A 27656-nucleotide genomic window follows, 5' to 3' on the forward strand; every position below is an offset into this window, starting at 1 on the left:
ACGGGCCGCTGCCGCCATGTCGCCCTACTCCGCTCACGGGCAGCGGAACGACCCGCGGCGGCCCCGCCCTCCTTCCCGCCCCGTCGCGGTGCGCATGCGCGGTGCCCTTTGTGTCCCGGTCGGGCGGGCGGCGCGGGGCAGGCCGGGCCGTGAGGAGCGCCGCGCCGCCGCCGGCCGAGAGGGACGCGGGGAAGGCGGCTCCGCCATGGTGAAGAAGCGGAAAGGCCGCGTCCTCATCGACTCCGACACCGAGGACAGCGGCAGCGAGGAGAACCTCGACCAGGTGCGCGGGGAGGCCCGGACCGGGCCCTCCGGGCCGCGAGGGGCCGGGAGCCGCCATCCGTCCTTCTCTCCTCCCCTCGGCCCGGCCGGGATGCGGCCCCGGGGGGGGCTCCGCGGACAGACCGCGCGGCGCCGCTTCGGGCCGCCCTGCCCGGCAGTACCGGCGGCTGAGCAGCACGGGGCCGCGGGGATGCGCGGGGGTTCGGCCCGCGGGATCCTGAGGCGCGGGCGGGGGGCATGGCGGCGGGGAGCCGTGCTGTGTGTGTGTGCTGTGTGTTGTGTGTGTGTGCTCTAGATGTGTGTGCTCGGGGTGTATGTGTGTGCTCGGGGTGTGTGTGTGCTTGGGATGTGTGTGTGCTCTGGATGTGTGTGTCGTGTGGTCGTGTTGTGTGTTTCTGGTGTGTTGCTGTGTGGTTGTGTTGTTGTGTTGTGTTGTTGTGTGGTTGTGTTGTTGTGTTGCTGTGTAGTTGTGTTGCTGTGTGTGTGTGTGCTGTGTGTGTGTGTGTGTGCTGTGTGTGTGTGTGTGCTGTGTGTGTGTGTGTGCTGTGTGTGTGCTGTGTGTGTGCTGTTTGTGTGTGCTGTTTGTGTGTGCTGTTTGTGTGTGCTGTTTGTGTGTGCTGTGTGTTGTGTGTGTGTGTTGTGTGTGTGTGTGTGTGTGTGTGTGTGTGCTGTGTGTGTGTGTGCTGTGTGTGTGTGTGCTGTGTGTGTGTGTGTGTGCTGTGTGTATGTGCTGTGTGTGCTGTGTGTGTGTGCTGTGTGTGCTGTGTGTGTGTACTGCCGCCTGCTCCACGGGAAGCGCCGTGCACGGGCGGCCGATCCCGGGAGCCGCATGCGGGTGCTCCGTGCCGGGCCCTGCCGGCTGCGCTGCGCTGTGCTGGTGGGAGCCGTGCGCTGCCGTTGGAGCACCTGGTGGGGCTGGGAGTGCGGTGTGGGGCAGCGCGATGTGCGTATGGCAGCGCTGCACTCCTCTCTGCAGGGTCATTCTCAGCGCTCCAGCTCTCAGGGCAGCAGCTGCTGACAGGTGGTAAATAAAGATGTAGGCAAAGTGTGGTGTATCTACTGTGCCCTCCTTCTTCTATGAAGAAGCTGGGTTGATTTCACGTGCTGGTGCCTACACGTCTGTCTGTGTGCTGGGCCTTTGAGTTTTTAATAGAGAAGCTGTTGCTGTGTTGTAAATAAATAACACTGGCCTCAAATGCTCAGAAATGCTTTTGCAGACTGGAGCTGCAAATTCTACGCCCCTTTAAACAAACATACCATAGATCCTGCCCTGATGGTACTGATCTTGCCGCCTTGTAAAGCTGTCAGCTTCTCACCCTGCTGTATTAATTCCATAGTCACTTCAGAACCTGAAAGCAGGAGGAGTTGCTTGTATTGCTTGGAGTAAAGGTGGCAGTAAGTGTTAACACCGAGATATCATGATGGAACACAGTCTGTGTAGAAGTACAACTTAGTGACTGCTGTTAGAGGTGATGTCTAGAAAAGGGTTGTAGAAAACACCAGGTGCTTCCTCGTGGGAGCCTCTTATTGTAGAAATACATTCTGTTGGTGTTGGATCTTGTCTTCAGAACATCATTTGTGAAGTGCCATTGCCAACTTTGTAGGTAAAAGCCTAGGCCTTCAGCCTCAGCAATGTTTGTGTTCTCACTTGAGGTCCTAAACTCTAATCTGTTTGCTGTGGAGATGGTCTTTCAGATGTGAATCTAATTCAAACCCAACCAGTATTGTCTTCCCAAGCTTGCAGAAGTTGGTGTGGCTTTATTTTTGCTCACCACTAAGATTCATCAGCCCCAGAGCAATGCTTTTAACAATAAATTAAATCATAGGCTACAAAGACAGCACTGCAGCTTCAGAAATAATTGGTTTGAATTACTGCTTCTGTCACCTGGACAATCCGTGAGCAGCAGATGATGAGTTTGTTTGTGAGCCGGTACTTCTTCTTGGTTACCTGTGTGGCTTTTGGGGCTGCTTCACAAGTCTGAGCTTGGTGCCTGCTCTGTGTGTGTCCCCTGCTTTTAGTGCCATCCCTGGCACCTGAGGATGCTGAAACAGAGTTGAACAGTCTCGCCAGAAGCATCAGCTGTGATATATCTCCTTTATAACGTGTATGGTTTCAAATCACAGAATCACAGAATGAGCCGGGTTGGAAGGGACCTCAAGGATCATGTAGTTCCAACCCCCCTGCCTGGCAGGGCCACCAAACATACACCTTTACTAGATCAGGTTGCCCATGGCCCCGTCCAACCTGGCCTTGAACACCTCCAAGGACGGGGCATCCACAACCTCCCTGGGCAGCCTGTTCCAGGGCCGAACCACTCTCCTAGTAAAGAAATGTCTTTAAAAGGAAGATGAACTGCTCAAGCATTTGTTGCCCTGGACTCTTTAGTGGCATTTGGCTTTTGGTGTTAACGCTGTGCAATGTAATTAGGGTTTTCTAAATTTTTACCTGGTCTAAATGCCAGAGACCCAAAGGTAATTCATTTGTTCAAAAAAGTGATGGTGATAATATTTCCTACTTAGGGCTTTCAAAATCCTTTTGTAACATTCAGCTGTATTAAAACTCTCTGTATATGCATATTTATGAAATGTGAGTAGATTTTGTTCCCCAGTCAGTGGGGATAAGCCTGTTCCACTCAAATATAATAGGGGAGGTGAGTGCACTGAGCTGGACTGGTACAACTAATTATGACACCCTAAAATCAGTGTGTGTTTTTGCCCACCAGGAGCTCTTGTCATTGGCCAAACGGAAGCGCAGTGACTCTGAGGAAAAGGAGCCACCGGCGAGCAAACCTACGGCGTCTTCGGACTCTGAGACGTCGGACAGCGATGATGAGGTGAGTGTGTCGTGTTAGCAGCGAACTTCTGCTGGGTTATTGGTCAGACTCTACCTCTGCAGTGGAAGTATTTGTCACATGGTGTATTTAGCTTGCTTATACTGTAGTGTGGGATAGGCCGTCGGTGGAACTGATAGAGAACCATTTAGCCCAATGGATATGGACTCAGAAAGTCTTATCTTTCTTGTAAGCAAAGAGCATAGAGTAACTGTACACAAAATAGTATGGATGTGGTAATGTTGACTGCCTGTTTAATCCCACGTTCATGTGGTGTGAATGTGTCTGTGACCAGTCTCCTTAAATGTAGTGTTTTTCCTGTGTAATATTTGTGACTGAAGTGATAATGAAGTAGCTGAAGCTGGACTCTGAATTCAAGGCAGAGAGGTGTTCAACTTTGGGAGTGAGTTTCCTCAGAGAGGAGGAGGGTTAAAGCAGGTAGGGCTGTTTCACAGTAGAACTGTCCTATTTTGCCGCTTTGATTCTCTAGTAACTACTGTTTGAATGTGCAGCAGGGTCTGGTTTTGTTGGCCTTTCTGAAGGAAGGCATGCAGGAGTTTAGAATTCCTTTGTTTTAGGGTTTTGACAAGTTCTTGTATAGCAGTGTTATAGACAGGTGCTAAGTTCTAGAGCTGACTAAATGTTTCTGCTTTCATATGCAAGTGAAAATTGAAACTGATTTAGTAAAACAGGATCTGACAAATGGGTCACTTAGTTGTTTGAATAAGAATGTTTTCTTGAAGAGTTACCAATGTCTTTGTAAGCTTTCTGTACTATGGGGGTTTCTTATTACATCTGTCCTTAAAAATGGAGGAAGGAACTGTTCTGCTTTTGTCCCCTCTCGATAGTATGGGAAGGATTATTCACTGTGACGACTTGCAGGATCAATCAGTGATGAACTATTAACTGTAAAGTGTTTGGGATTCTAGAAGTCATCCCAGTACGTGCTAAGAATGCACTCACTCTGATGTGTTTAGTAGTGTAGATTCTTGCTGTTTTTATTATTATTATTATTAAGTATGTTTGGGCCTCTGTTTCAAGCATTTATTTAAAAAAAAAACACCACAAAAAACCTCAAAGCAAATTGTTTGCTATTATTGTTGCTATCAAATAAGGAATGAGAGAACCGTGAATGGGTTAGACATGAGCCATCTTACTGAGCCACCACTCAACCTGTTGCTTTGTGTTCTGAACTGATGGCATGCAGCTGATCTATCCCATGCTGCTGGGAGATCAGTTTGTCTGGAAATCTAAGCAGGTTTGAAGAGCACCTTGATTATAAAGTCTTCTGCCCTGTGTTTATCTCTGAAAACTGATGGAATAAATACTATTATTCAATTTTCTTCATAGTGTAACTACACGTAAGGCCTACCCTTCCATTAAATGTGGAGTACAGCAGTGCATTCCTTCATGAATTTGCTAGGAAAACAAATGTTTTTCAAGTCAGGTCAGTCTTTTTTCGTATGCACAGACCTTACAGATGCAGCGGTATCTCTCTTGCACCTTGTGCAACTGGAACTTTCGAATCTATGTAACGTTTCTTCCCAGTACTGTGCTTTCTGACTTCCATGCAGCAGGAGGAAAAGGTTTAGAGAAAAGGTAATTAGGACACTTGCTTCTATTCCTGTGCCTGCAATATGCGTTCTGAACTGCTTCTTGTAGCAGGATGAGACAGACCGGGTTACAACAGTTCTGCTTTAGCCAGTCACTCTGTGTGCATCCCTGGACTTAACTACTTAATGGTCCTGCTTGAACGACGTTGGCTTTGCTTAGTGCTCTTGAGGTTGCTCTGGAGTTTGCTCAGGCTTGGGGGTTAGGAGGAGGGATCTAAAAGCTGGAACCATTTTGCTCCACTTCCAGGAAGATGAGAACTTTGAGACAGCAGCATGGAAATCGTTGCTGTGGGTAAACGTGCTTAAACCTACATCCTTTATGGTTCCTGACTAGCCCTAAATGTTCCAGGATAGTTGGTATATTGCATATATACAGGAGAGGTGCCTGAATCTCTGCTTTTGAGGTTTAATGCCACATTCTGCTTTTCCATAGGGAAGAACATGCGGGGATCATAGGGCAGGGAAAGATGATGCATTTTTGCAGTGAAGGGATGAGAGCTTGTACAAAACATACAATGTGTGTAATGGTGCCCAAGTGATTTTATGAGATCTTTGTCACCTACGTATTATATGTTTCAGTGAGAGTGAGCTTCTTTGAAAACTCTCAGCCACATTGGATGTTCATGGTGTGTGAATGCTGGGTTCTATCATTTCTTAAGGAGCTATGTTGTCTTAGTCAGATTTCCTAGCCAAGAGCCTGAGGGTGAGCTATAAATGGTGAAGTAGGAGAGAAGCACTGAATCGTATTCTGGTGATTCTGCTAAATACATATGGCTGAGTTGACTGAACTGCTGTTTAGACTACAGATGAACAGCAGTGCCCACAAAGCTTTGTGTTAACAAGTACCACCACCATCAGAAAGATGCAGTAAACTAGACACGGGTGTAAGGGCGGTTTCTTTATCAGTGGAGCAATATGTGGCCGTGACCATTCACAAGCTCACCATCCCAAACTGTCATTAACTTGTTGTATGTTTGCTACTAACCAGTTGCTTTTGGGGCTACTGTGGTAGGAGTATGTGTTGGCCTCATTAGGGGTTGAAGGTGTCGTGTACGTGGTGATGTGGTAGGTTCACTCCAGGTTTTTGCTTTTCCTTTTATCCTGGTGCTGTCGCTCACAGATAATTCTTTCTGTTGTGCTTGGATGACTTTTGGAACAGCTTCACTAACATCAGTTTAGACAGAAAGCAGCAATGCTCCTAAAGGGTGTGTTTGCACAATGTTTGTATAGGATGACACCCTTCTACACTCATTCTGATATATTGAAGGGTTTGCTTGTGCCTTTAAACAGCTGTAGGATTGATAATAGAAGACACTTCAGGGCATGAAAAGTTAGATCATAAATGTTTGTTACCAGACTAGAATTCACCAAGGATTTGTTTTTTGGTCTTTATTGGCAGTTTTGGTAGGAGGTGACAAAATCTTCAGCCATGCTGAGGGCTGTGGAACAGAAGAAAAGGTAAAGCAGAGTTCATGCAGGCAGTAAGTCAGCTCTGAATAGCAGACTGCTTGGAGGGGTTAGTGGAGCTGTTACTGAGAAAGTGCTTGAAAGTTTAAATCTCCTTACTGCGTTTAAAGTTCAAGAGCTTTGGTAAACCACAGATAAGCAGAAAACTGCATGTGTTCTTTCTGTTTTGGGGATATCTTGTGGGTTTGTAGAGATTACTGTGTTAAATGTCTTCCCTGTGTGCTTTTATTTCATAACGCTGCTTGACTGTGCCTGTTAGGCTGAATATGTTCTCCACTGCTGTGGGGCCTTTGCTGTACTTTTTAAACAGTGGGCTGTTTAAAATCAGCCTCTACGTAGCTTTGTGTTTTCTAGTTTGGTTTTCTGTGGAGACAGTTTGCTTCAGCTGTTAACACGGAATAGTAGAGCTATCCTTAAGGAAGATAAAGGCGGCTGTTGTTAGTATGGAAGCACATACACCAGATGTGCACGTGTCAACCTGAGTTGTGCAGGCTAACTGTATGGAGGCTAACATGCACAAAGAAGTGATGTGAACCAGCTGGGAACAAAGCAGATCAAACGTTTGGTTGGCGAGTAACTTTAAATTGCAGGCTAGTATGAGAATAACCTGCAGGGACACAGATTTCACAGCTCAAAAGTCTGCAAGAGCTCTGAGGTGTGAAGTACAGTATTTCCTAAGAACATCTGGTGTCTGCCATCCACGTGTTGTCTCTCTGTAGATCTCAGTGTTTTTCAGTACTTCTAAAAATAACTCCAGAGCAAATGTTAATTTGCAGCTTACAGTGAAGTTGAACTTAATAAATATATTATTTTTTTCTAAGTTACTTTTTTTGGGAGCTGATCTGAGTGAGATTCAGACAACAGGGGAGGACAGGTGGATTTTGGCCTTCATTCAGATAGTTCCTGAAAACAACCTCTTCCATTAAGAGACTTTAGAAAGTCTTTCCTTTGCCTGCTTCTCTCTTTTCCGTTTTGGTGTTGATACCTCAAGTCTCCTCTTGGCCTAAAATGACCTCTTAAGTTTTCTAATTGCTAGACTGCAGTCACTGTGTAGGTAGATGTCAGTGCCATTTTTTCCATGTGGAGGAATTCATTGACACACCTTTGCTTCAGATGATGTTTTGTCAGACTGCCCCTCTGCTGCCATCTGTCACACAGCAACAAAATGTAGTGGAATATTGATCTCTACTACCTGATGTTGTGGGTCAGCATCATAAAATAGGCAGCAGTACTTTTGAGGCAGACCTGGTACTTGAGCACTTAAGGTGTTGTGTTGTCATGGCATGTCAGTTCATCTAGAAAGAGGACATGTTAATGAGGGTCCTGTTCTGCTTTGAAGCTGTAAGTTGTGATTTGCTTTTGGTTTGTTTAAAAGCAAAACACAAGACTTGTTCAGAAGACTTGAGCAGAAAGCAACGTTACAGCACACTTCTTCATGGGTTTGTTGACTTGCTGCATCTGGAACTTGAAGGGTTCCAGATGGTGGCCAGGGAGGCAGGGGCTGCTCAGAGGAGACTTTATGGCTGCGGATGTTTCATGGGAAGTGTTGATCGGCGCTGCTTTCTTTGAGCGAGGAAAAGAGAAACTGGAGGAGCTGCAATGAAGGACAGTTTTTTGGTTCTATGTCTGAGATGGAGGGAAGGGAAGCAGAGCAAACAAATTCTGGTGACTGTAAGTGGATGCGTGTTTTTACTTAGTGTTAGCTGTGAACATGTGTTTGCCTTTCTGATCTCTGCAGATGTGCTAGAATAGGAGGAAGGGACTGGAGACTTCAGTTTGGGCTGCAAGTCACCAAGCATTTCATGGCTTTCCAGTAGTGCTTTTTTATTTCTTTTTTTGGGGGGGGGCATGGATGGCCAGGATAGTTAGTGGCAATACTGGTAAAGCTGGGCAGCAGCATTGTGATGCTGAACAAGTAGAGCTTCAGTATGGGAGCCAGTAAAGCCATAACACAAGCTCAGGCTGATATAAAATTAGGTGCTTTTTGTGCAACTTCTCACTGTCCTTTGATGCAAAACAGATTGAGTCATGGATTCCAATCCAAGGCTTAATGCTAGGTACCTGTTCTTATCTATCAGAAAAGAGAATTTCTGCCTGACTTCTGACAGATAAATTTGAATGCACCACTGACACTTAAAGGTGTTGTTGGAGTAAATGTTGATGTGCATGAATGGTGAGGGTAATATACAGGTATGAGGAAGATAACATTCAAAATATACTGATTTAGAAACAAACTATTTTATTCCTGAAGAGAGAATCTGGAGAAATTCTAGGAGATATAGTGTGCTGCAAAGTGTTGTAAACATTAGAATCTTCTACAGAGCATCTTTGTCAATTCTGTTCCCTTCTGGCTTTACCCACATGGTTGGGATCAGGGAAGAAATATCATAAGAAGTCACACTGTTAGGTAAATATTGTCTCTTCTCCTCAAAGTCTAGTGTTTAAAATTGATGCTCATGTGTATGTGGTGGCATAGACCCCAAACTTGGAAACTGCAGCCTAAACTGAAGATATGGTGCTAAGACAAAGTTAAAGTTAAGCCTAGGCTTTTTTTTTTCTTCTGTGATTCTGATGTAATTCTGACTTGTGCGCTGTATGTAAGGTGCAGAAAGTGGCACTACTGTCTAAGAATGAGGATGCTGTTGGTTTGTTGGCACTGTGTACTGTGAATTCTTGGCAAAGCTGAGATTGCTGCCAAACTCAGGTAATCAGTCCTCTGTGGAATCTAAAATTTGTTCTTGAATGAACTAATTTCAGCAATGCATCTGTTGCTTCTTCTGTTTAATGTAAGCTGATGATAACCTTTATAAATATGGTTGGACACCTGTTATGTAAATGGTTTTCTTAGGCATCTATCTTCAGTAATTTTTCCCCAGTGTATATGAGACTGAATTCTGAAGTCTTCCTCCTAATTTAAAGGAGTGTTCTGTCAACTGTTACATTGAAATGATAACATTTTTCTTTAGGAAGTGAAAGAAAAAAGCTACTATAAAATGCTTTTATTTACTGAGTTAGCAACTGAGATTTTTTTTTTCCCTTTTCCCACCCACCCACCCTTTGTGTGATTGATTTGTTGCTGTCAGATACTGGACTTTTTCCCAATCATTTTCCCTCCAGCATTTTGAGGAGGGATGGAGAAGGGAGGGGTGATGTTCCTGCATTATGATCCCTTTCTTGTTTTTTTCCTTGCAGTGGACTGTCGGAGGTTCTAAAAACAAAAAAAAGGGAAAGGCGGGTAAGGCAGAGAAGAAAGGAGCCATGAAGAAACAGATGAACAAAGCCGCCTCTTCAGGCAGCTCAGATAAAGACAGCTCAGCTGAGAGCTCAGCACCTGAAGAGGGTAAGATAATACCTGTCCATCTCCATACAGCATGTACTTAGAGCAGAATGCCAAGTGAAATCACATCTCTTGTTATACTGTGAAGTAAAGCTAAATGGTGATATTAAAGGCTACTTGAGAGAGCTTTTTTCTATGTTACTGGCAGACCGAGTGACTTAAAATTGCTATGGCTCTGGGCATGTATTTTTAATGTAATTCAGCATAGCGTTGCTGTAGGCACTCCATTAAAAATGCACCGCTCAATATTGCTTCGGTTGAAGAATATATGATGTAATTACTTGACTTTCTCCTGGAAAGCACCTTTCTTCCTTCAACCTGTCTGTAGCTTGGATAGCATTTACTTTTAATCCAACTGGTGTTTTTTGCTTTCACAGGCTTATTGTGACAACAAAGAAAATGAATGTAGCATTAAATAATTAAGGAAGGACTTTAGTGTGAGAGTGATGGAGCACTGAAATAGGCTGACCAGAGAGGTTGCAGAGTCTCCTTCTTTGGAGATATTCAAGACCTGTCTGGACACCTACCAGTGCAACTGTTGTAGGGAACCTGCTTTATCAGAGGGTTGGATTCAGTGATCTCCCTTCCAACTCCTACAGTTCCATGATTCTGTAATGCAAGCAGGAGCTTATCTTATGTGTTTGCCCTGAATCACATCTTCTGTACATTTACACTTAATTTTAGTCATGATTTTAATTCTTCAACTTTCTCAGGTGCTTTTTTGTTTGTTTTTCTTTTTTTAACATGACTATTGAATGTTTCTACGCTGGGCAGACTTCTTGTGTTCTTCCCTGTTTTTATCATGCCTGTGAAGGTTTGCAGGTGGTTGGTTATAACTTCAGTTGATACTAAAAATCAAAGTTAAGAAAACATTTGAAGAAACTTACAGCTGTAGGTATGTTAAGCACGGCTGAGGCAGTCCAAAGCATGAAGTGACTGAACATGGACCTCGAAGCACATACAAACCAAGGCTTGTCACAGAGTAAGGTTGCAAAGCTGGAAATTTCCAGAAGTGCTCAAGATTGACTGACAGTGGAATGAAGAATTCCAGTATCTGTTTGCTTTTGGATTTTGGTGTAATGTGATTGATTAGGTGAGATAATCACAGCATTGGATCAAATTCAAAAGGAGTGTTACCCAGTGTCACTGGGGACTCAGCTGTTCCCTAAGCACAGGTGTAAATGGGAGGTGTTTGTTACTGTAACGGAGCTTGCATTGCAGCTTTGATAGTTACAAGTGTAGTGTGTTTTAATTTCATCTTGTGGTATAGCAATGCCTACTGTTGCAGTCTTCAAATGACAAATTTGGGTTACTTCGTCCATAGTGGCATTTGAGGTGTGAGACACACACATCCAACAAACTTCTAAGTAACGTAAGCAGGGAGGCATAGAAATCTAACCTTAATACGCAAACATTAATCAAAAAGGCTCCTAAGATTTTCTTGTTCTGCAAAGAATTTTTACTATAACAAATCTTGTTTGTACACAGTACTACTTATTTCATTGTTTTTTGTAGCACGTGCATCTTCCTATACTGAAGTGTATAGTGGGTTTTGTTTTTACTGTATGCACACATTTTATATATATATGCCCTCTGGTAACACACTACACTGAAGTAATTGGGCTTTGCCCCAGCTGAATTTTACTGCCTTGTGGTTTTGTTTTAGGAGAAGTGTCTGACTCAGAAAGCAACAGCTCTTCATCTAGCTCAGATTCAGATTCTTCATCTGAAGATGAGGAATTCCACGATGGCTATGGAGAAGACCTTATGGGAGATGAAGAAGACCGGGCTCGACTGGAACAGATGACAGAAAAGGAGAGAGAACAGGAGCTGTTTAATCGGATAGAGAAGAGAGAAGTGCTAAAGAGAAGGTAAATTTAGGCTGTTGATATTTGATAGCATGTTTATACAGGCTGTTGTGTAAACAGCACTGAGTTAAATCCTCTGCAACACACTGTTCGGTTAAACTGTTGAAATTAAATCCTACAAATGAACAGTGATGTATAGTATATCCTACGTGTTTCATATTGTGTGAAATGTTTATTTTCTCATTTGATATGAAATAAACATTGTGTAACTGAAGTTTCTGCTTCTGTAACTCGCAAATAAGAGACTTGTTTGTTGACACTGAATAATAATAATAGTAATTTTAAAAAATGGGAAGGGGGAATATAGCAGAAAAGCGGGTAAAGAGCTAGACAGGCCAACGGATTGCAGGTGATTGACTAACTCTTGCATAGTGTCAAACTGTAAAGCAAAGAACTTTTGTGTGTGTTCACATAGAATTGTTATTCCCTCTGTTATTTTTAATAGATACCACTGTGTGGGAAGCTAAGATCTAAGTGTCCGTTGTTTTAGGATTAATATTCTCCTTCAGAATGCTTGATCATTCTTTCCAGATACTTCTTCTGTGTTCTTAATTTGGACTTTCCTCAGTGGCGACTGCATTAACTGTGCTCCCATGTCTGAGGTCCAGGCATTTAGCACTCTAAAGCTGATTAATTTTTGTGATAGATTTTTGTGTGAATTGTCCTTAAAGCTGGTTTAAAGCATATGGCAGAAATTCTTCATGTTCTTGAAAAAGGTTGGTTTCTGCAAGTTTCATAGCTGCTGAATGCGTGTGGTTATCCCTGTGTGCTTCTTTAAGCAGTAGATGACAGCCTCTGGAGGAAGGACACCATTGTGTGAATCAGATCAGTACAATCAGCTGTCTATTTATCCAAGGCATAGCTAGAGCACTGACTGCATGTACTTCTTAATATTACTTGCTGTATCTTCTCTTGTCTGCTGCCCTCAAAGAGATCAAAGTAGGAGAAAGATTAGGCTTAAAGCAGGTAGAAGGCCAGCTCTTTTCTGGATTTCATTCATAGCTTTTCTTGTAACTGAATATTTTTCTTTTTAAAGTGATCACCTGAAAATACTTGATACAAACTAGCTAGAGAATTTAAGCTTGAGTTTCTGATATAATCTTGAACAAGTTTGTCCTGTTCTGTGCAAGGGGTTGGCAGGTAGAGCTAAGAGGTGGTTGTGGGAGGGATGGTTATTTAACTTCTTATGGTAAGCTGAATCGTTCAAAATGTTGTTTCTATGGTTCTTTTGCTAAATCTTTGGAGATTACAGCAGATGTGGTATGTGACACAGTGCCTATGTCCTGTGTGTTACGCTTTGTTTTAAAGGTGAAATGTGGCACATGGATAACGCATTTTAAATTTTAGTTGCTGGAAACTTTTGCTTGTTAATCCACATGCACGCTTTGCTAAAGCCAAGTGACCCAGTATGTGCTGCAGTGGAATCTGCCACAGGATGGTTCCAGCAGAATTGTGACTTTTCTGAATACAATGGCTAAAAATGAGACTTGAGAGAAACTTGTTTAGAGAAGGTCAAAATAGAAGTGCATAAATCACAAAAAATGTCTGAGTCTGATGGAATGTGCCATAGCAGGTGACTCGCTATGACTTTTCTTTCTTACAAATGTGAGTTTAGGTAGAAAGGCTGAGTTTCAGCAGGAAAACATTAGCATGGTGCTGGCTTGAAAGAACCAAGTATTTTGTTGCTAAGGTTCAAAATACATGTAAAAGCCTATTTATTTTTATAGTTGAAGGCAGCGTGCAATGGTCGCTATTCTGGCAAAGATTAAGCTGTAGTAAGGATAGGGTTCTTGGGAGAAACAATTAGTATGTGGTCTCCCTACCCCTTAAGGTTAGCTCTCATCTTCTGTAAGCCTGAACTTTCCTGTGCTCAGCTTCTCCTTATCTTATTTTTCTTGGGGAAGAGAGAGGACGGGAATGAGGAATGGGACAAGACCCACCAGTGTTGTGGGGGCAGAGTTAAGGGGTTAACTGTCTTAGGGCAAGTAGTGCAAGTGTTTCTTGAGGTTTACTGACCACTTCAGCTGAGATAGCAATGTGATGGTACTTTGCTCTCTTGAGAAGGCGTTCCTTCATGCACTTTCTTTCAAATATCTAATAGGTTTGAAATCAAGAAAAAACTGAAAACGGCAAAAAAGAAAGAAAAGAAAGAGAAAAAGAAAAAGCAAGAGGAAGAGCAGGAAAAGAAAAAACTCACACAGATCCAAGAATCCCAGGTAGGAAATGAAACTTATCTTAGTATCAGACTTTTTTTTTTTCCTTGGCAACAGGAGATGGGATGCTGTTTCTCCCTGCTTCAGACATTTTTCCCTTAAAAATTTGGTTCATTTCTATGTTCAAGCTATCTTTAGCCTTTCAGGTTCATTTAAATAGAGACTGACATCTTTGGCCTGCTGAGGAGTGCGCTGATAATTCTATTCAATGAAAAATGCAAAATAAAGAACGAGTTGTGGCTACATCTAGAGTTCCTGTGACGATACCTGTATTCAATCTGGAATTCTCATATGCTGCCTTCTTTCAAGTGAAAGCTTGAGAGAGCCAGAAACTACTCAGCTTTTTAAATTACATCTGAAGGAAAAGCTTGAATTCTAGGAGAAACAAAAGTATTTCTGTATTTTTTTCCTATCTCCAGGAGGAAAAGGGCAGTGCCATTTTTTGGTGTGTGTGAGTGAAGCTTGTGTAACTGAATTAGAGTTTCAAATGGTTGAATTGTTAGGTTGAGAGTCTGCCTTTAATTTATAAGTCTGGGCAGTTAGCTTCCCAGAATGGGATGAAATTAATCTTGCTTAACTGTGAACTAGTTGTTTGTTTACCCATGTAGTTGTTTGCCTCCTTTGTGCAGTACAGAAGGATGTATTCAAAAGGGGCAATTCAGCCTACGTTATTTTTCTAGTGAAATAGATGTTTAACACCTACGTCAAGTTGGGTGAGATGAATTTTCCCTCAGGCCCACGTTAAGTCAGATGAGTCTCATTTTTCCTGCCCTTCTCAAGTCCACATATGTACTTGCATATGAATGTACTTTATATATATATATATACACACTCACATGCACACACACACACACGCATGCATTATATATACATATTATATATATATATACACACACACATATATACATACATACATACATATATATAGTCTGTATATAGTATGTATGTAGATATAGTATGTAGAGTGTGCTCACATGTATGTAAAAGTGTAGCATTCCAGAAATGACTTTGTAACAAGCAGTCACTTGAAGTAAGTCAGAAACTGCATTCTAATGTTACTTAGTATTCTAGTTAGAACTGGTTGGTAAAAATTAGAAGATTTCCAACATTTTGGATTTGTATTCCTGTTGCATATAACTGACCGTTATATCTCATTTCAGTATTTTTAACAGATCTCCTTGCTGCTGAAGGAAACCAGGTGTTTCGGCCTTGCAGAAGTAGTCTTTGAGGCTAATATTTATTCCTTTTTTTTTTTTTCTTCATGACTTGTTAGTTGCAGAATTAGTTCAGTTTTATTTCTGTGGTCTTTTTTTATCTGTTAAAGTGGAGCTTTAGATTGATGGCAGAAATGTTAAAGAAAAAATGTGTTAATCACTCTTGATACAAAGTACAAATTTTCATAAATTTACCCTTGCCTAGACTGTGAAAGAACAAGCTATTAAAAAAAAAAACAAAAAAAAAACCTGGTTATTTTAAAGTTGAATTTGTTAATATTTTCTGTTTGAAGAGTTTTTGGTCTGCAGTCAGTTGTTTTTGTTTCAGTTTGTGAATTGCTTCCCAGTGCTGAGGGGTTTTCTGTGCATGTTTTTAGGTCACATCACATAACAAAGAGCGACGATCAAAGCGGGATGAAAAATTAGACAAGAAATCTCAGGCAATGGAGGAACTAAAAGCAGAAAGAGAGAAAAGGAAGAACAGAACAGGTATGAAGACTTTGTTGTTCTATGGGTTTGGGTTTTGGTTGTTTTTTTTTTTTGTGTTATTATTACAGTTTTCTGAGAATGTTTCTGCCTGCTTCTAATGATTACAACAGTCCTACACTTTGAATGATCTGTCTGCATCTTCCTTGGTCTTTTGACCAGTATAATCATCTAGAAAATTATTTGATACCTTTTGACTATATTCCTTTTCCTCATAAGGAATGATCTAAAGACAGAGCAAGCTTCCCTGGTATTTTACTGAATGCCAGTTATTAAGTAAAGTCTAATTCATGTACTTGAATTCATCACTTAGAGTCTATTACTTGATCTCTGAACCCATCCAAGCCATATTTATTGTACTTGTGCTATCTTGTCTGCACTTGCTGATTTCTTCTCTGGCAAGTCATCTTGTTCTTCTTGCCATGGACTTTTAATGCATTGCCTTTTTGTGAGATTTTTTTTCCCCCTTATTCTTATTTTACATGGAAGAAAAAATTGTCTGATTGTGATAGCTTGTATATCCAGTTATTATGCTTATCTTCTATGGCAGTATGCAGTCAAGTTGGAAAGCTGAAGATAACTACAATGGAGATCTAGGGTGGCAATTAAATTTGTTTTCTCAGTTTGAATAGATACAATGAAGTGTTCGGTTTACTAGTAGATCTAAACATGTGGTACTTGTTTCTGATATCAAGATAATAGCTCTCTGCTTATGCTGTTTATTTGGTGTTTTCTTTAACAATGAGATTTGAGTGCAAAAAAATAAACTTGATCAAAAAAAGAAAAAAAAATCACAGCTTGCTTTTCACTGTTCCCTCTTCTCTCTCCTCCAGCGGAATTGCTTGCAAAAAAACAGCCATTAAAGACTAGTGAAGTATACTCTGATGATGAAGAGGAGGAGGAGGATGATAAATCTAGTGAGAAAAGTGATCGCTCGTCCAGATCCTCATCCTCAGATGAAGAGGAAGAGTAAGTAGTAAATGCAGGGCTACGATTATTGCATGTGTTGAAAAATACAGATAATCAGATCGTGTAGATATGTACTGTTTTAGAGGATTTTTGGGGGATAGATGAGCGTGTCTAGTGTGTTATCTTAATCCCCATTTACACCATTTAAATTTTAGTCCTGTAGTTCAGCTGCTGCAGAACCGTTGCATATTAGCCAGGGAGAGGGAGGTGCTGACTTTTCAGCACAGTGTGTGGAGGCAAAACAAGTAGAAACAGCCAGAAACTGGAGCATAGGAAGTTCTGCATGAATGTGCATGAGAACTTCTTTATGGCGAGGGTGACAGAGCACTGGAACAGGCTGTCCAGGGTGGCTGTGGAGTCTCCTTCTCTAGAGATGTTTGAGACCCGCCTGGACGCCAACCTGTGTGACCTGGTGTGGGGAACCTGCTTTGGCAGGGGGGTTGGATTCAATGATCTCTGGAGATCCCTTCCACTCCCTACAATTCTGTGTGTCTGTGACTTGGTGCACAAGTCTTTCTGCTTTGTGGTACAAAGGTAATGGGTAACATCCCCAGTCAATAGGACTTTGCATTATACCTTCCTCACGAATGTTAAATTTACATATCTACAGTCAACTAATAATCTTTTTTTTCTTTTTACTAATAATTTAACTATTTCAAACTTCTGCTGCACCTTGCTCTGATGATTGTATCTCTTATTTTGTCCATTTTTCTTCTCACCTTTACCACTTCAGGAAAGAAGAAATTCCCCCTAAATCTCAGCCAGTGTCTTTGCCTGAAGAGCTGAACCGAGTACGGTTATCGCGGCATAAGCTGGAACGCTGGTGTCATATGCCTTTCTTTGCCAAGACAGTCACTGGTTGCTTTGTCCGTATTGGCATTGGAAATCACAATAGCAAACCTGTTTATCGGGTGAGTTTAGTTCCAAGGCTTTCAGCTCTTCCTATAGTGCTGTAATACAATATTTGCAGCTTAGTACTTCTGAGGTATCTATGATTGTTTAGGGTGATTAAAGTAAAAAGATATTTTCTAGCCAGAAAATGTAGTTGCTGCCAAAGAAATGAAGAAAACTACTTTTAAAATATATAAGGTGTGTGTTCAGGTAGGTGAAGATGTGGAAACAGTTATTGGCTTTTAAATCAAGCTGACTGATGACATGATATGTGCGTGTGTATGTATGTATATAGTGTATGTGTGTGGTGTGTGTGTGTATATATATTATATACACACACACATATACATATAAATATACTGCATGAGGGAAGGAGCACTAATTGAGCCTGTTCTAGCTTTGGTTCATGCTGTGTTGTCTCTTTGCTTGTGTAACAAACCCCAGAGTTCAGGACACTGCTTTGACAGTGTAAGGGCATGAATAAGAGCTGTTCCTTATTCCCCAGTTACTGCATGATCTCAGTGTGCTTTAGAAGAGGATTTGGAAAGTGGTTCTTTATTTCTACTTCATTGCTGTAACTACAACCATAGGGTGTAATAATATTGCCTAAAACTGCACTAAAATGGTCGCAGAGGGTGTGTGGTGTCATTTGGGAAATCTGACAAACCCTAGTTTAGTTTAATGTAAGGGAAATAGGAAGGTGTGCATCATTTGGCTAGGAGGTAGGCTAAGAAGATAACAACAACCAGAAAATCCTCTTTGCCAGTTTGAAGGTAATGCATGGTGCAACGAATTCAGTTACCTGATAATGGCTGCTGAAGAGTCCTGCTTGCTTTGATTTGGTTAGAATTGTTAATTAGACTATGATTCTGACAACACAGACGTGAACCCATGCATTTGCATCTGCTCTTTGTTCCTTTTGTGTACAGGTTGCTGAAATAACTGGTGTGGTAGAGACTGCAAAGGTTTACCAACTTGGTGGTACCCGGACAAACAAAGGACTGCAGTTGCGGTAAGATACCAAAATAACCCTAATTCAGTTCATGAATCAAAGTTGTTTTTATATCATGTAATGTTCTCTATGTGGTTTGGAGATGAGAGCTTTTCTGTATTTTTTTTCCACAATTGCTTTAATCAAATGTTGAGAAATATGTATTAAAGGCATGCATGATGAGGTCTTACAAGAAATAGTAATTAGAAAAAAAATAGGTCTTATCTGCATCCACTGTAACAAACAATAGTTTCTTACGGTACTTAAGGAGAGAACTCTGTGTTTTGATTGAAATGTATATAATGGCAACTAATTTTAGTAATGGTTATAGCAGGTCTCTGCAGAATGTAATCTTTAAAGCTTACTGGCTCTTGACTAACCAGTGAATGAGAAATTAAACTGCAGTTGGCTTCTGTATTCGATACAATTCAGTACTACTTACAGATCATTTCTACCAATCCAAATGTGAAGGAGCTTTCTGTTTCTGAAGATCACGCTATGGGTCACCAAATAGGGTATTTAAAGTTTAGGTGTGAGATAAGTCTGCTTCCCTTTTCTGCTGAGGATACTACTGTTCTCTACAGACATTGTCAGATATTCTTTTGCACTATTAGTTGGTACTAGTAGCTGACTGAAGCTCCTGAGCTGTGGCTGATTGTATTGAAGTTAGGAATAGTGTGTAAGACAAAAGAGAAGCCTTAAGTGCCTGTTTTAGGGTTTCGTGAGTCAGTTAATTACCTGTTGGTAAAAGATTACACAGCTCTGTAGCTTCGAAAGGGATGTTACATTTTTCTTCTTGCAGGCATGGCAGTGATCAGCGCGTATTTCGTTTGGAGTTTGTCTCAAATCAGGAATTTACTGAAAGCGAGTTTATGAAGTGGAAGGAAGCGGTAAGTTTGTCAGACTTTACTTTCTTCTCAACAGCCTTCTACAGCTGCTATTCTAAGTAAAAACTAAATTCTTTATTTCATTTAGATGTTTTCTGCTGGGATGCAGTTACCCACGTTAGATGAGATAAACAAGAAGGAAGTGTCCATCAAAGAAGCTCTCAACTACAAGTTTAATGATCAGGATATTGAGGAGGTAAACAGCATGTTACTGTGAAGCTATGGCAGTACTTAAAAGTGGAGTAGCAGATAAGCCTTTACAAAGCAAAATGATCGTGGAATCACCTTCCTAAGAAGAAAATGAGATTCTATAACTGGATGGAACATCTTGGGGATCTAGCTGTTTGGTTCCCTTTTCTGCTTTACTTCATCCTTGTTGTTCATTACCTCCTCTTCAACTTGTGTTACAGAACTTTGACCTCCTAATCATAGTATGGAAACTTTGATTCTCAAGTTATAAAAAGATAACAGCATAGTGATGGATTCATTTAGTACAGTTCCTACAGCCTAATATTTGCTTCATACTGACCAAATGTGATTAGCATCAGATTTTTGTAGGTCGTTAAGTGAGGGGAATGGAGCTGTAACTCAATACCAAGTCACAAAATAAAAAATGCAGCAGAGACAGAGCAAAAAAACAGAAAGAGTAAAATATTGTTTGTAAGTATGTTTCTTAGGTGATCTGTTGCTTCTAGAGTACATGTAATAAGTAGGCATTGCATACTTGCTCATCTTTGCTGTTTCTTCTGGTTTCACAGATTGTAAAAGAGAAGGAAAGATTCAGAAAAGCCCCTCCAAATTATGCTATGAAGAAAACTCAGCTGTTAAAGGAGAAGGTGAGAGACGAGATGATACCTGCATGCTTAGTACAGTCTTTGATTTTGAAGAACTGGAAACTTAAATAATCCAGCAAAAGCTATTGCATTCTTTCACTGAAGGCAATTGCCAACAATTCTAGTTGTCTCTCTTTGTGTCCTTTGAAGTTCTTGAGCTGTTCTGCTTTAGAAACTAGTTCTCCTTTTATATTTTGCAAGCTACTCCTTAGTAACATTTGACAATTGTTTTCAAAACTAGTGTTAAATTGCCTTTTGCTGGAGGGTAACAGTTTTTACTTTGATGTGGCCAGTAATTTGTGTTGAAAAGAATGCCTTGCTGAAAGATTTACTTGCCACTAGATTGTTTTATATGTGCACTTCCTGGAATGCAGTGCTAAGAATTCAAAGCCCAGAAGACAAGTAAACAGTCTAAAGTATCTCAGAAGACAAAGATACAAAATGTTGATTTTGTTTGGTCCAGGCCTTTCGCAGGATGCTTGTGTTTCATACAGAATAAAACCCATGAGTTCATAGTAATCATAAGTTCTGCATTCTTTTGCTAAACTGCAGTGTTTGGTTGTCATTTTTATTTTTACTAAGTGTGAATATGTAAATTGTTAGTTTTATGGTGCAGAGGGCTGCAATTCCTTTTTGTTATCACCAGATGGCATAATAAGATGTTTTTCTTCCTTCTGGTCTCCCACTTGCTAAAGTAAATGGCAACTCACAATTGCATAAATAGTCATAAATCAACTAACTGACTGGTCTTATTAGTGCTGAGACTGGCATTCCTAAGTAGTCATCAGTTCACAGAATTTTTCAGAATGAAAAATTCAGGTTTTTTTTAAGCTGCAGGGAGAGTTTAACTTTCTGCTGTGTTCTTATTATATGTGGTTAGGACAAGAGGAGCTGGAATAGGGTTTGCTGGCTGATTGAGTCTATCCCTCATTTCTCTGACTGGTTCTTTGGGTTTAAAAACAGAAAAGTAGTGATAATAAGTTATTGTTTGGTTGAAGGCCATGGCTGAGGACTTGGGGGATCAAGATAAGGCCAAACAGATTCAAGATCAGCTTAATGAACTTGAGGAGAGAGCAGAGGCTCTGGATCGTCAACGAACAAAAAACATTTCTGCCATCAGGTAAGAAAAAAGATCTTGGGCGCTTTCTGTATTTTGGTTGGTGCTATTTTAGAAAGAGTGGTGAAATCAATTACATCAGCCATGTTGTAACTGGAAGGCTTTGTCTCTTTGTTGTGTGCTTTATATAGCAATGATTCTGTTAATATTTGCCTTCCTCCACTTCCTTGTATGTGTCATTCAGTTAAAAATGTCAAAAATAGAAACTCTTCATGTAACCCTGGTAGCAGTTGTGCTCCAACAAGAGTAATCTGTGGTCAGATGAAGATGCAAGAATGCTGACAGGCTTTTTACTGTATGAGAGCTGATAAATGACAGTCATTTTCTTTTTCTTTATCCCTCCCTTCTTTTTGTTTCCCCTTTTTTTGCAGTTACATCAACCAACGAAATAGAGAGTGGAATATTGTTGAGTCTGAGAAGGCTCTTGTGGTAAATAATGCCAAATTAATACTTCTGTGTATATAGAGATGAAATGATGCAGAGCAAGATAATTGCATGATGAAGTTGCTCTTTTTTTTTTTTTTTTAATGATCTTATAAAACTTTTAAGTAGGCAAGTGATGTGATTTATTTATTTATTTTTAAAGCATGTCGCTTTGATTTTGACCAGCTCAGTCAGGAGACTTCTGACTGAAATTGCAATGTAATACATTTTATAAGGCAAAGAAATCAGAAAAGAGACTTTGGAGAACAAAATAATATTGAATTCTCTGTGGTGACACTTAAGAAAAGTTAAGCTTCTTAACAAATGCTAAAGCCTCAGCTCCCCTAAGGGCTGTTGTGCGGGTGTTTTCTGTTGTACTCAGTAAGGGCAGTTTTGACTTGTGTAGTATAGGACTGTGGGTGTTTAAAAAAATCTTTCTTGCCCATAATACTGTTTTTCCTATGATTTTGATATTATGTGTATCTGATGTGTGTTTGCATGGATGGGGTGCTGTGGGAAGATTTACAAGGATGCAAGCAGCTAACTGCAGAATGGTGTGCCTTTTTCATTCAGGCTGAAAGTCACAGCATGAAAAACCAACAAATGGACCCCTTTACTAGGAGGCAGTGTAAGCCCACAATAGTGTCTAATGTAAGTATAACATTGAAGTTTGTCTGGGGCAATTTGCAGAGCAACAGAAAACAGTGTCATGGAGAGAGTAGGAAGGAAAATGTTGCTTGTATTTGTGCCTAACTGTGCCATCTGCTATTAATACAATGTGTGCCAGGATGCGATATAATTGAGATCCTAATCTTACTATCACCAAAAAGGGGAGGAAAAAAAAGTGTTGTTGTCCCCCCCAACATAAAGGATGTAAATTTTGTGGGTAAGTACATGGAGAAGCAACTGTGGATATCTATATTGAATTCTCGTATGTAGAAATATTTACTACATTAATTTAGTTGGTACCTAAAGTAAACCAACTCACTAAAACTAATTTTGCTTCTAATTAATTGAGATTATCTTTAAAGATTTGTGAAAAGGGACCCCAGAAGTGTTAGGGCTGTGTTGTATAAAAGCAGTTCAACGCAGACTTCCACTGTGGTAGTGTGCAAAAACTGCTACTGCCATCTATATAAGTGATGGATAATGAAGCTGGAGGATCAGCTCTTACTTCTAAATGATAAAACTTTGAAGCCTATTCTGGAATAGGAAACAATTTTGGTATCAGTACTAGTTTTTAAATTACTTCTTTTCTCTCCTTTAAGGTAAAGTTGGCACTTGTCAGTCTCCACAGATTAGCAAAGCAGGAAAGGGATTTTATTGTAGAAATTGAGCTAAATAATTATTTATTAAATGATTCTTTACTGAAAGGAAGAATCATAGTTGAGTAAGGCTATTACACACAGACATCCATTATCACATAAATAAAATAGTCTGGTAACAGTTTCTTCTCTAGTGCAGTATTTTAGCCAGAACTGAAAGATAAAAGCAAATAATCTGAGGATGGTGTTAAGGCTATTCACAGGAGCAAATCACAACAACAAAAAAGATTGTGTTGTCTTAAAGAAAGGCTTTCTGAAGGATAACTTTTGGTTTAATGCGTTACATAGGTATCAGAATGAGTTTGTTTTTGAAATTCTGAAGTTTGGACTAACTGATCTACATTCTCTGTTGGTTTTATATGAATAAGTGTGAGCATTATCTTTAATAAAATGACCACCAATTTAAATAGTGTTCTATTTCCCCCTGCAGTCCCGAGATCCTGCTGTCCAAGCTGCTATCCTTGCCCAGCTAAATGCAAAATATGGATCTGGTGTATTACCAGATGCTCCAAAGGACATGAGTAAGGCAAGTTTCCCATTTTGCTTCGCTTTGCTTTGTTATTTGTTTCCTCCCACTGTCACCATTTTGCTCCAGAAGATTATGACTAATAGTAAATAGGCATTTTTCAGTTCTAGAAATAAGTATCATGTAAAGGATTACTGTAGAAGAACAGCTTTTTCTGCCATAGGGAAATAAAGTTAACTTTGTTTAGCAATATGACAGCTAAACTAAATACATTTGTGATGAAGTGAGAGAGAAAGTATTATCTCTGGCCTTTGTCTCTATGCATACGGGTTAGATATTTACACATTCTTCTTTCAGGGTCAAGGGAAGGATAAAGATGTGAACTCTAAATCAGCCAGTGACCTCTCAGAAGATCTTTTCAAAGTACATGATTTCGATGTAAAGATTGATCTTCAGGTTCCCAGTTCTGGTAGGTGTTCCAGTTGTGTCTGGGGATATGGTTGTTGTATGATAAGATAGTAGAGGGATATGATGGTAGAGCTCACTCCTTCCAGAAAAGTCACGGGCTTTTAAAAATGAGAGCAAGAGCTCTGTTAGTCTTCTTGTCAAGTATCTCGCATGGAGGAAGTGTGGACATGTGCTAGTGCTATTTGCTGAAGAAGAGCTGTGTAGTGTTGCACTGAAAGTCTGTATGTCCTTGTATCCTTGTTCCAAATGCCAATGAAGAAAAGAAGGTAATGAGAGTTCTCTGATTCATTCTTCTAATCTACAGTGTATGTGGCTCACGTAGTCCTTGAGGGACAGCTGAGAGTGTTGTATTTAATACATCTTGATATCTACCTTTATACTTCCTCTGTGGATGTGTAGTCACTTTTAAAAGCCTGATATGCCCATGCTTTTTTGTTCTGTAATCAGCATATGCGCTATGTGGATAAAGTATTGATTTCTGAACCTGCTGCGTTATGAAGTTGCTGTTTGCTGTCTTTGGTACTGCAGATGATATTGAAGCAAAATTGCATGTGCTTAATCTTTGAAGATGAGCAGTAAGATGACTGTATTTTAACCTGACGTATTCCAGAAAAGTCAAATTTGCTCTGGTGGTGGATTTTGTTAGCAAAAACAAGAAGTAAAAATCTGTTTGCTTTTTTTTTCTTATGTATTTTGGTCCTCATTCTTCCCTTTTCCCCAACAGAATCAAAGGCACTGGCCATCACCTCCAAGGCTCCACCAGCAAAAGATGGTGCTCCTCGGAGATCACTGAATTTGGAGGACTACAAAAAGAGGCGGGGGCTTATTTGAGCATGCCCACTCTGCTGCTTCTGATCCTGCATGCTCCATGATGATGTCCTACCTTTTCTTCTTCCCCTTTCAGTTCTCCCTTCTGGGTTGGAGCAGCAATGGAGCTGGGAAGAGACTCTTTAAAACTGCCAGTCATCTGTAACATAAACCATTCAACTATTTACTGTATAGACCTCCCTTCTTGCCCTTTCTTCCTGCCCCCCTCACAAATGTGGATCTGTGCTATTTGGGGTCTTCCCTTTTCTTTTAGTTCGAGTTCTGTTTTTATTTTGTTGATGCAGCTCGTTGGTCCACTCTGTGTTCAGTATTAGCCTGAGGTGTGGATTTCCATAGGGATCTCTTTTGGTGGTCGCAGAATCAGCATTTGGTGATCTCCCCTTACATACCACCACAGGCACGGTGAATAAACGTTGGCGCAAGACCTTTGTGGCTGGAAGGTCACCTGCACTTTCTTCTTCTTCCTCCTTCATCCTAGCTTTGGAGAAGGGAATCTTCAAAAACTGGCTTAGGTTCAAAGTGTAAATTTTTTTGGGAGGGTTGTGTGACTTTTTTTCAGGTGTTTTTTTTATCATTTTTAAGCTGCAGTACTATTTGTATCAGTCTGTCACAGTTCTTTACGGCTGTTTTGAATTTCTACCAGCTGTACTTGAGCATCTGAGATTGCAAGAAAGAAACTCATTAAATGTGATTCTTCTTACTAAAACGGCTTGGCTGATATAGCTGTTTAACTTCATGTTCCCTTCTTTATTTGTGCTTAATTGATGAGAGAGGTACACGGCTCTTGATGTCGGACTTGTCATCTATAGCACATCCGGAGACTCCAGCTTTACTTAATGAAGTAGCTCTTTCTGGGATGCCCCTGGGTTGCTCATTGGTTGGGCTTTATTTTTTTCTCCAAGCCTCCAACATAACATATTTGTGAAGTCATCACGTCTTCATTGGGCTCTAGATCACATTTGTTTCTTGCTTTGAGAACCATTTAAACTGGGCTTCTATGAAACAAACACAGAAAATTAAGAAATCACTTTGTGTGAAAGGGGAAGGACACAGTAAGGACACAGTAGAAAGGTCAGCAGGTAACGTGTGAGAGGTAGCTGATGCATATTTTTCTTATACAAAATGGTACAAGTGGAGTGCAACACTAGCACAAGAATTGCACGGCTTTATGGAATATTTGACTGGACACAAGGGGACAGCTCAATTATCTCTCAGGTGTTTAAAAAAAATTTAAAAAAAAAAAAAAAAAAGGAAGTGTAAATAAGTGACATTTAACAAAGAGCTTTTCCAAACAAGATGCAACTGAATATATGGAGCTAAGAACTAAATTAAAAGAGAATTAGAAATCTAAAAGGTTAGAGGCCCTCGTTCAGGTAATCGTGGAAGCACGTGTTTGTTCCTACCCAAGCCAGTACGTATATGCTAACTTAAGCACTGAACTGGATAGGAATGTTTCTGGGGGACCCCAAAGAGGGAAAATGCTGATGCTCTCTTTGTGTCAGAGCATTACTGTTTTTCTGAAATCACACGCAGGTTACATTTAAGCCTGTGTGTGATACTACCTTCTTGTTGGATTCTTAATGAAACTTTAATCTAGTTCTTATTTAACTTTCTCTTATTCCTTTTTAATGGTAGCTTTAAAGAAACATCATGTAATTGTGTGCAGATTGATACTATGAACTGTGTGTAAAAAGAAAATCAACCTATGAAGCAGCTATAATCTACCATGTAAAGAAGTAACTAGGGATGTTTCAATACTTATTTACCGAATAGTCCATAATTCTAGGACAAATGGATTATTCCGTAAATATGTCATCATAGACTGCTTTATTTGATGGCCTTTTCTAGCAGCTTCTCCGGAGTTGTTGTAGGCTCTCACATATGTGTACTTTTAACTTTTTTAAGAGTGGATTTATGGAATCTACCACGATAACTTCATAGGAAACATCGTAATTCACTGTGTAGATATGCATTTTGAAATGATTTTGGTTTTGTTTTGGTTTTTATTTTTCCAACAGCTTCGATGATGTTAACGATTTGTAATAAAAAGAAAATCAAAACTTCTTTTGCAGTAGCCAGTTTTCAAAATAATCGCTCTCCAATGCTTTGCAGAAATAATTGCAAAATCAAGCCACTCAAAACTTGATTTTCCCATGGCAGTGCCTCAGTGCTCTGGGGTTCAATTGAAGTGGTCTCTGAAGGTCAACTTAACTCAAATTCAGTATTTTTGACGTGCTTGCCCTTGACTTGTGGGTATTAGCGGGCTTCTACGCTCAGTGGTAACATGAGTAGGCTGTACTGCAGTAAAAATGTTGAGACCCATACAGTGGTGCAAGAAACTTCTAGTAGAGATGACCAAAATGGGAGACGCAGTGAGTTTAGAATGCAGAACTGAATGATGGGCAGTGTCCTATTTATCTGCAGCTATCAAACTGCCACTTACCCTCTGAAAGACTCTGGATTCTGCTGAAATACTGGGTTGTTTTTTGTTGTTTTTGGGTTTTTTTGTTTGGGGTATTTTTGTTTTGTTTTGTTTTTTTTTTTGGAGAGAGGAAACAGTAAATTATCGTGCAAACCTCTTATATTGAGAATACATCAAGAAAGTACTCTGAATAGTTACAGAACTGTGTATGAAAGCTGTAATCTTTTTTCCTTTAAGTGCATGTAAAGGTGAGTGACTATATCTCCCACTCATTAGGGAGAGATTTGTTTGCTCTGTTTCATTGGTGTCCTAGCATATAGTTCATTACAATTGTACAGACTTCTATAAATAAACTTGGTTTGTTGGTTTAATAAGGTTGATTATGTTTATCCCTTGATCTGAAGTGCAAAGAGTTTCCTATCTGTGGAAGTTTGTTTTTTTAGAAACTTACACTTCATTTATCAGTCTAGAAATACAGAATACTAACACTGGAAAATAATTAATGAAAAATAAGGCCTTTCTTTTGCAAAAGGGGCTGTTGTCTACTGGATCACTCTCTACTCTTCTTAGCACTGGAATCAAACGGAGCTGGTCAGAAGGCCAGTTCACTTGCATCTTTGCTGCATTTTGTTATAAAACACAAACTCTACTCATCTCGTGACTATACAGGCTACCTTTGTAATGAAAGCTGCTAAAGCACGCATCTCTTGAATGAGACAGAGTGA

General features: G+C 40.4%; 1 protein-coding gene across 1 annotated transcript; it reads left to right on the forward strand.

The window, feature by feature from the left end:
- Position 1: 1 nt before the first annotated feature.
- RTF1 (RTF1 homolog, Paf1/RNA polymerase II complex component) lies at positions 2-27302 on the forward strand. The gene is made up of 18 exons (XM_015864254.1): positions 2-283; positions 3006-3116; positions 9386-9533; positions 11197-11401; positions 13500-13614; positions 15203-15314; positions 16145-16280; positions 17014-17191; positions 18101-18183; positions 18965-19052; positions 19138-19245; positions 19808-19885; positions 20881-21002; positions 21371-21428; positions 21996-22073; positions 23178-23273; positions 23571-23682; positions 24406-27302. The coding sequence occupies exons 1-18, from the start codon at positions 17-19 to the stop codon at positions 24510-24512; spliced, it is 2202 nt and encodes a 733-aa protein (XP_015719740.1). The 5' UTR covers positions 2-16; the 3' UTR covers positions 24513-27302.
- The last annotated feature ends 354 nt before the right edge of the window (positions 27303-27656 follow it).

The sequence above is a fragment of the Coturnix japonica genome, chromosome 5 (assembly GCF_001577835.2).
Source record: "Coturnix japonica isolate 7356 chromosome 5, Coturnix japonica 2.1, whole genome shotgun sequence".
NCBI classification, from domain to species: Eukaryota; Metazoa; Chordata; class Aves; order Galliformes; family Phasianidae; genus Coturnix; species Coturnix japonica.

Coding starts and splice junctions, on each gene's coding strand:
- RTF1 (XM_015864254.1), top strand. CDS start 17: ATGTCGCCCTACTCCGCTCACGGGCAGCGGAACGACCCGCGGCGGCCC. Junction 13,615..15,202: donor CACAGATCCAAGAATCCCAG/GTAGGAAATGAA, acceptor GCATGTTTTTAG/GTCACATCACATAACAAAGA. Junction 23,683..24,405: donor TCTTCAGGTTCCCAGTTCTG/GTAGGTGTTCCA, acceptor TTTCCCCAACAG/AATCAAAGGCACTGGCCATC.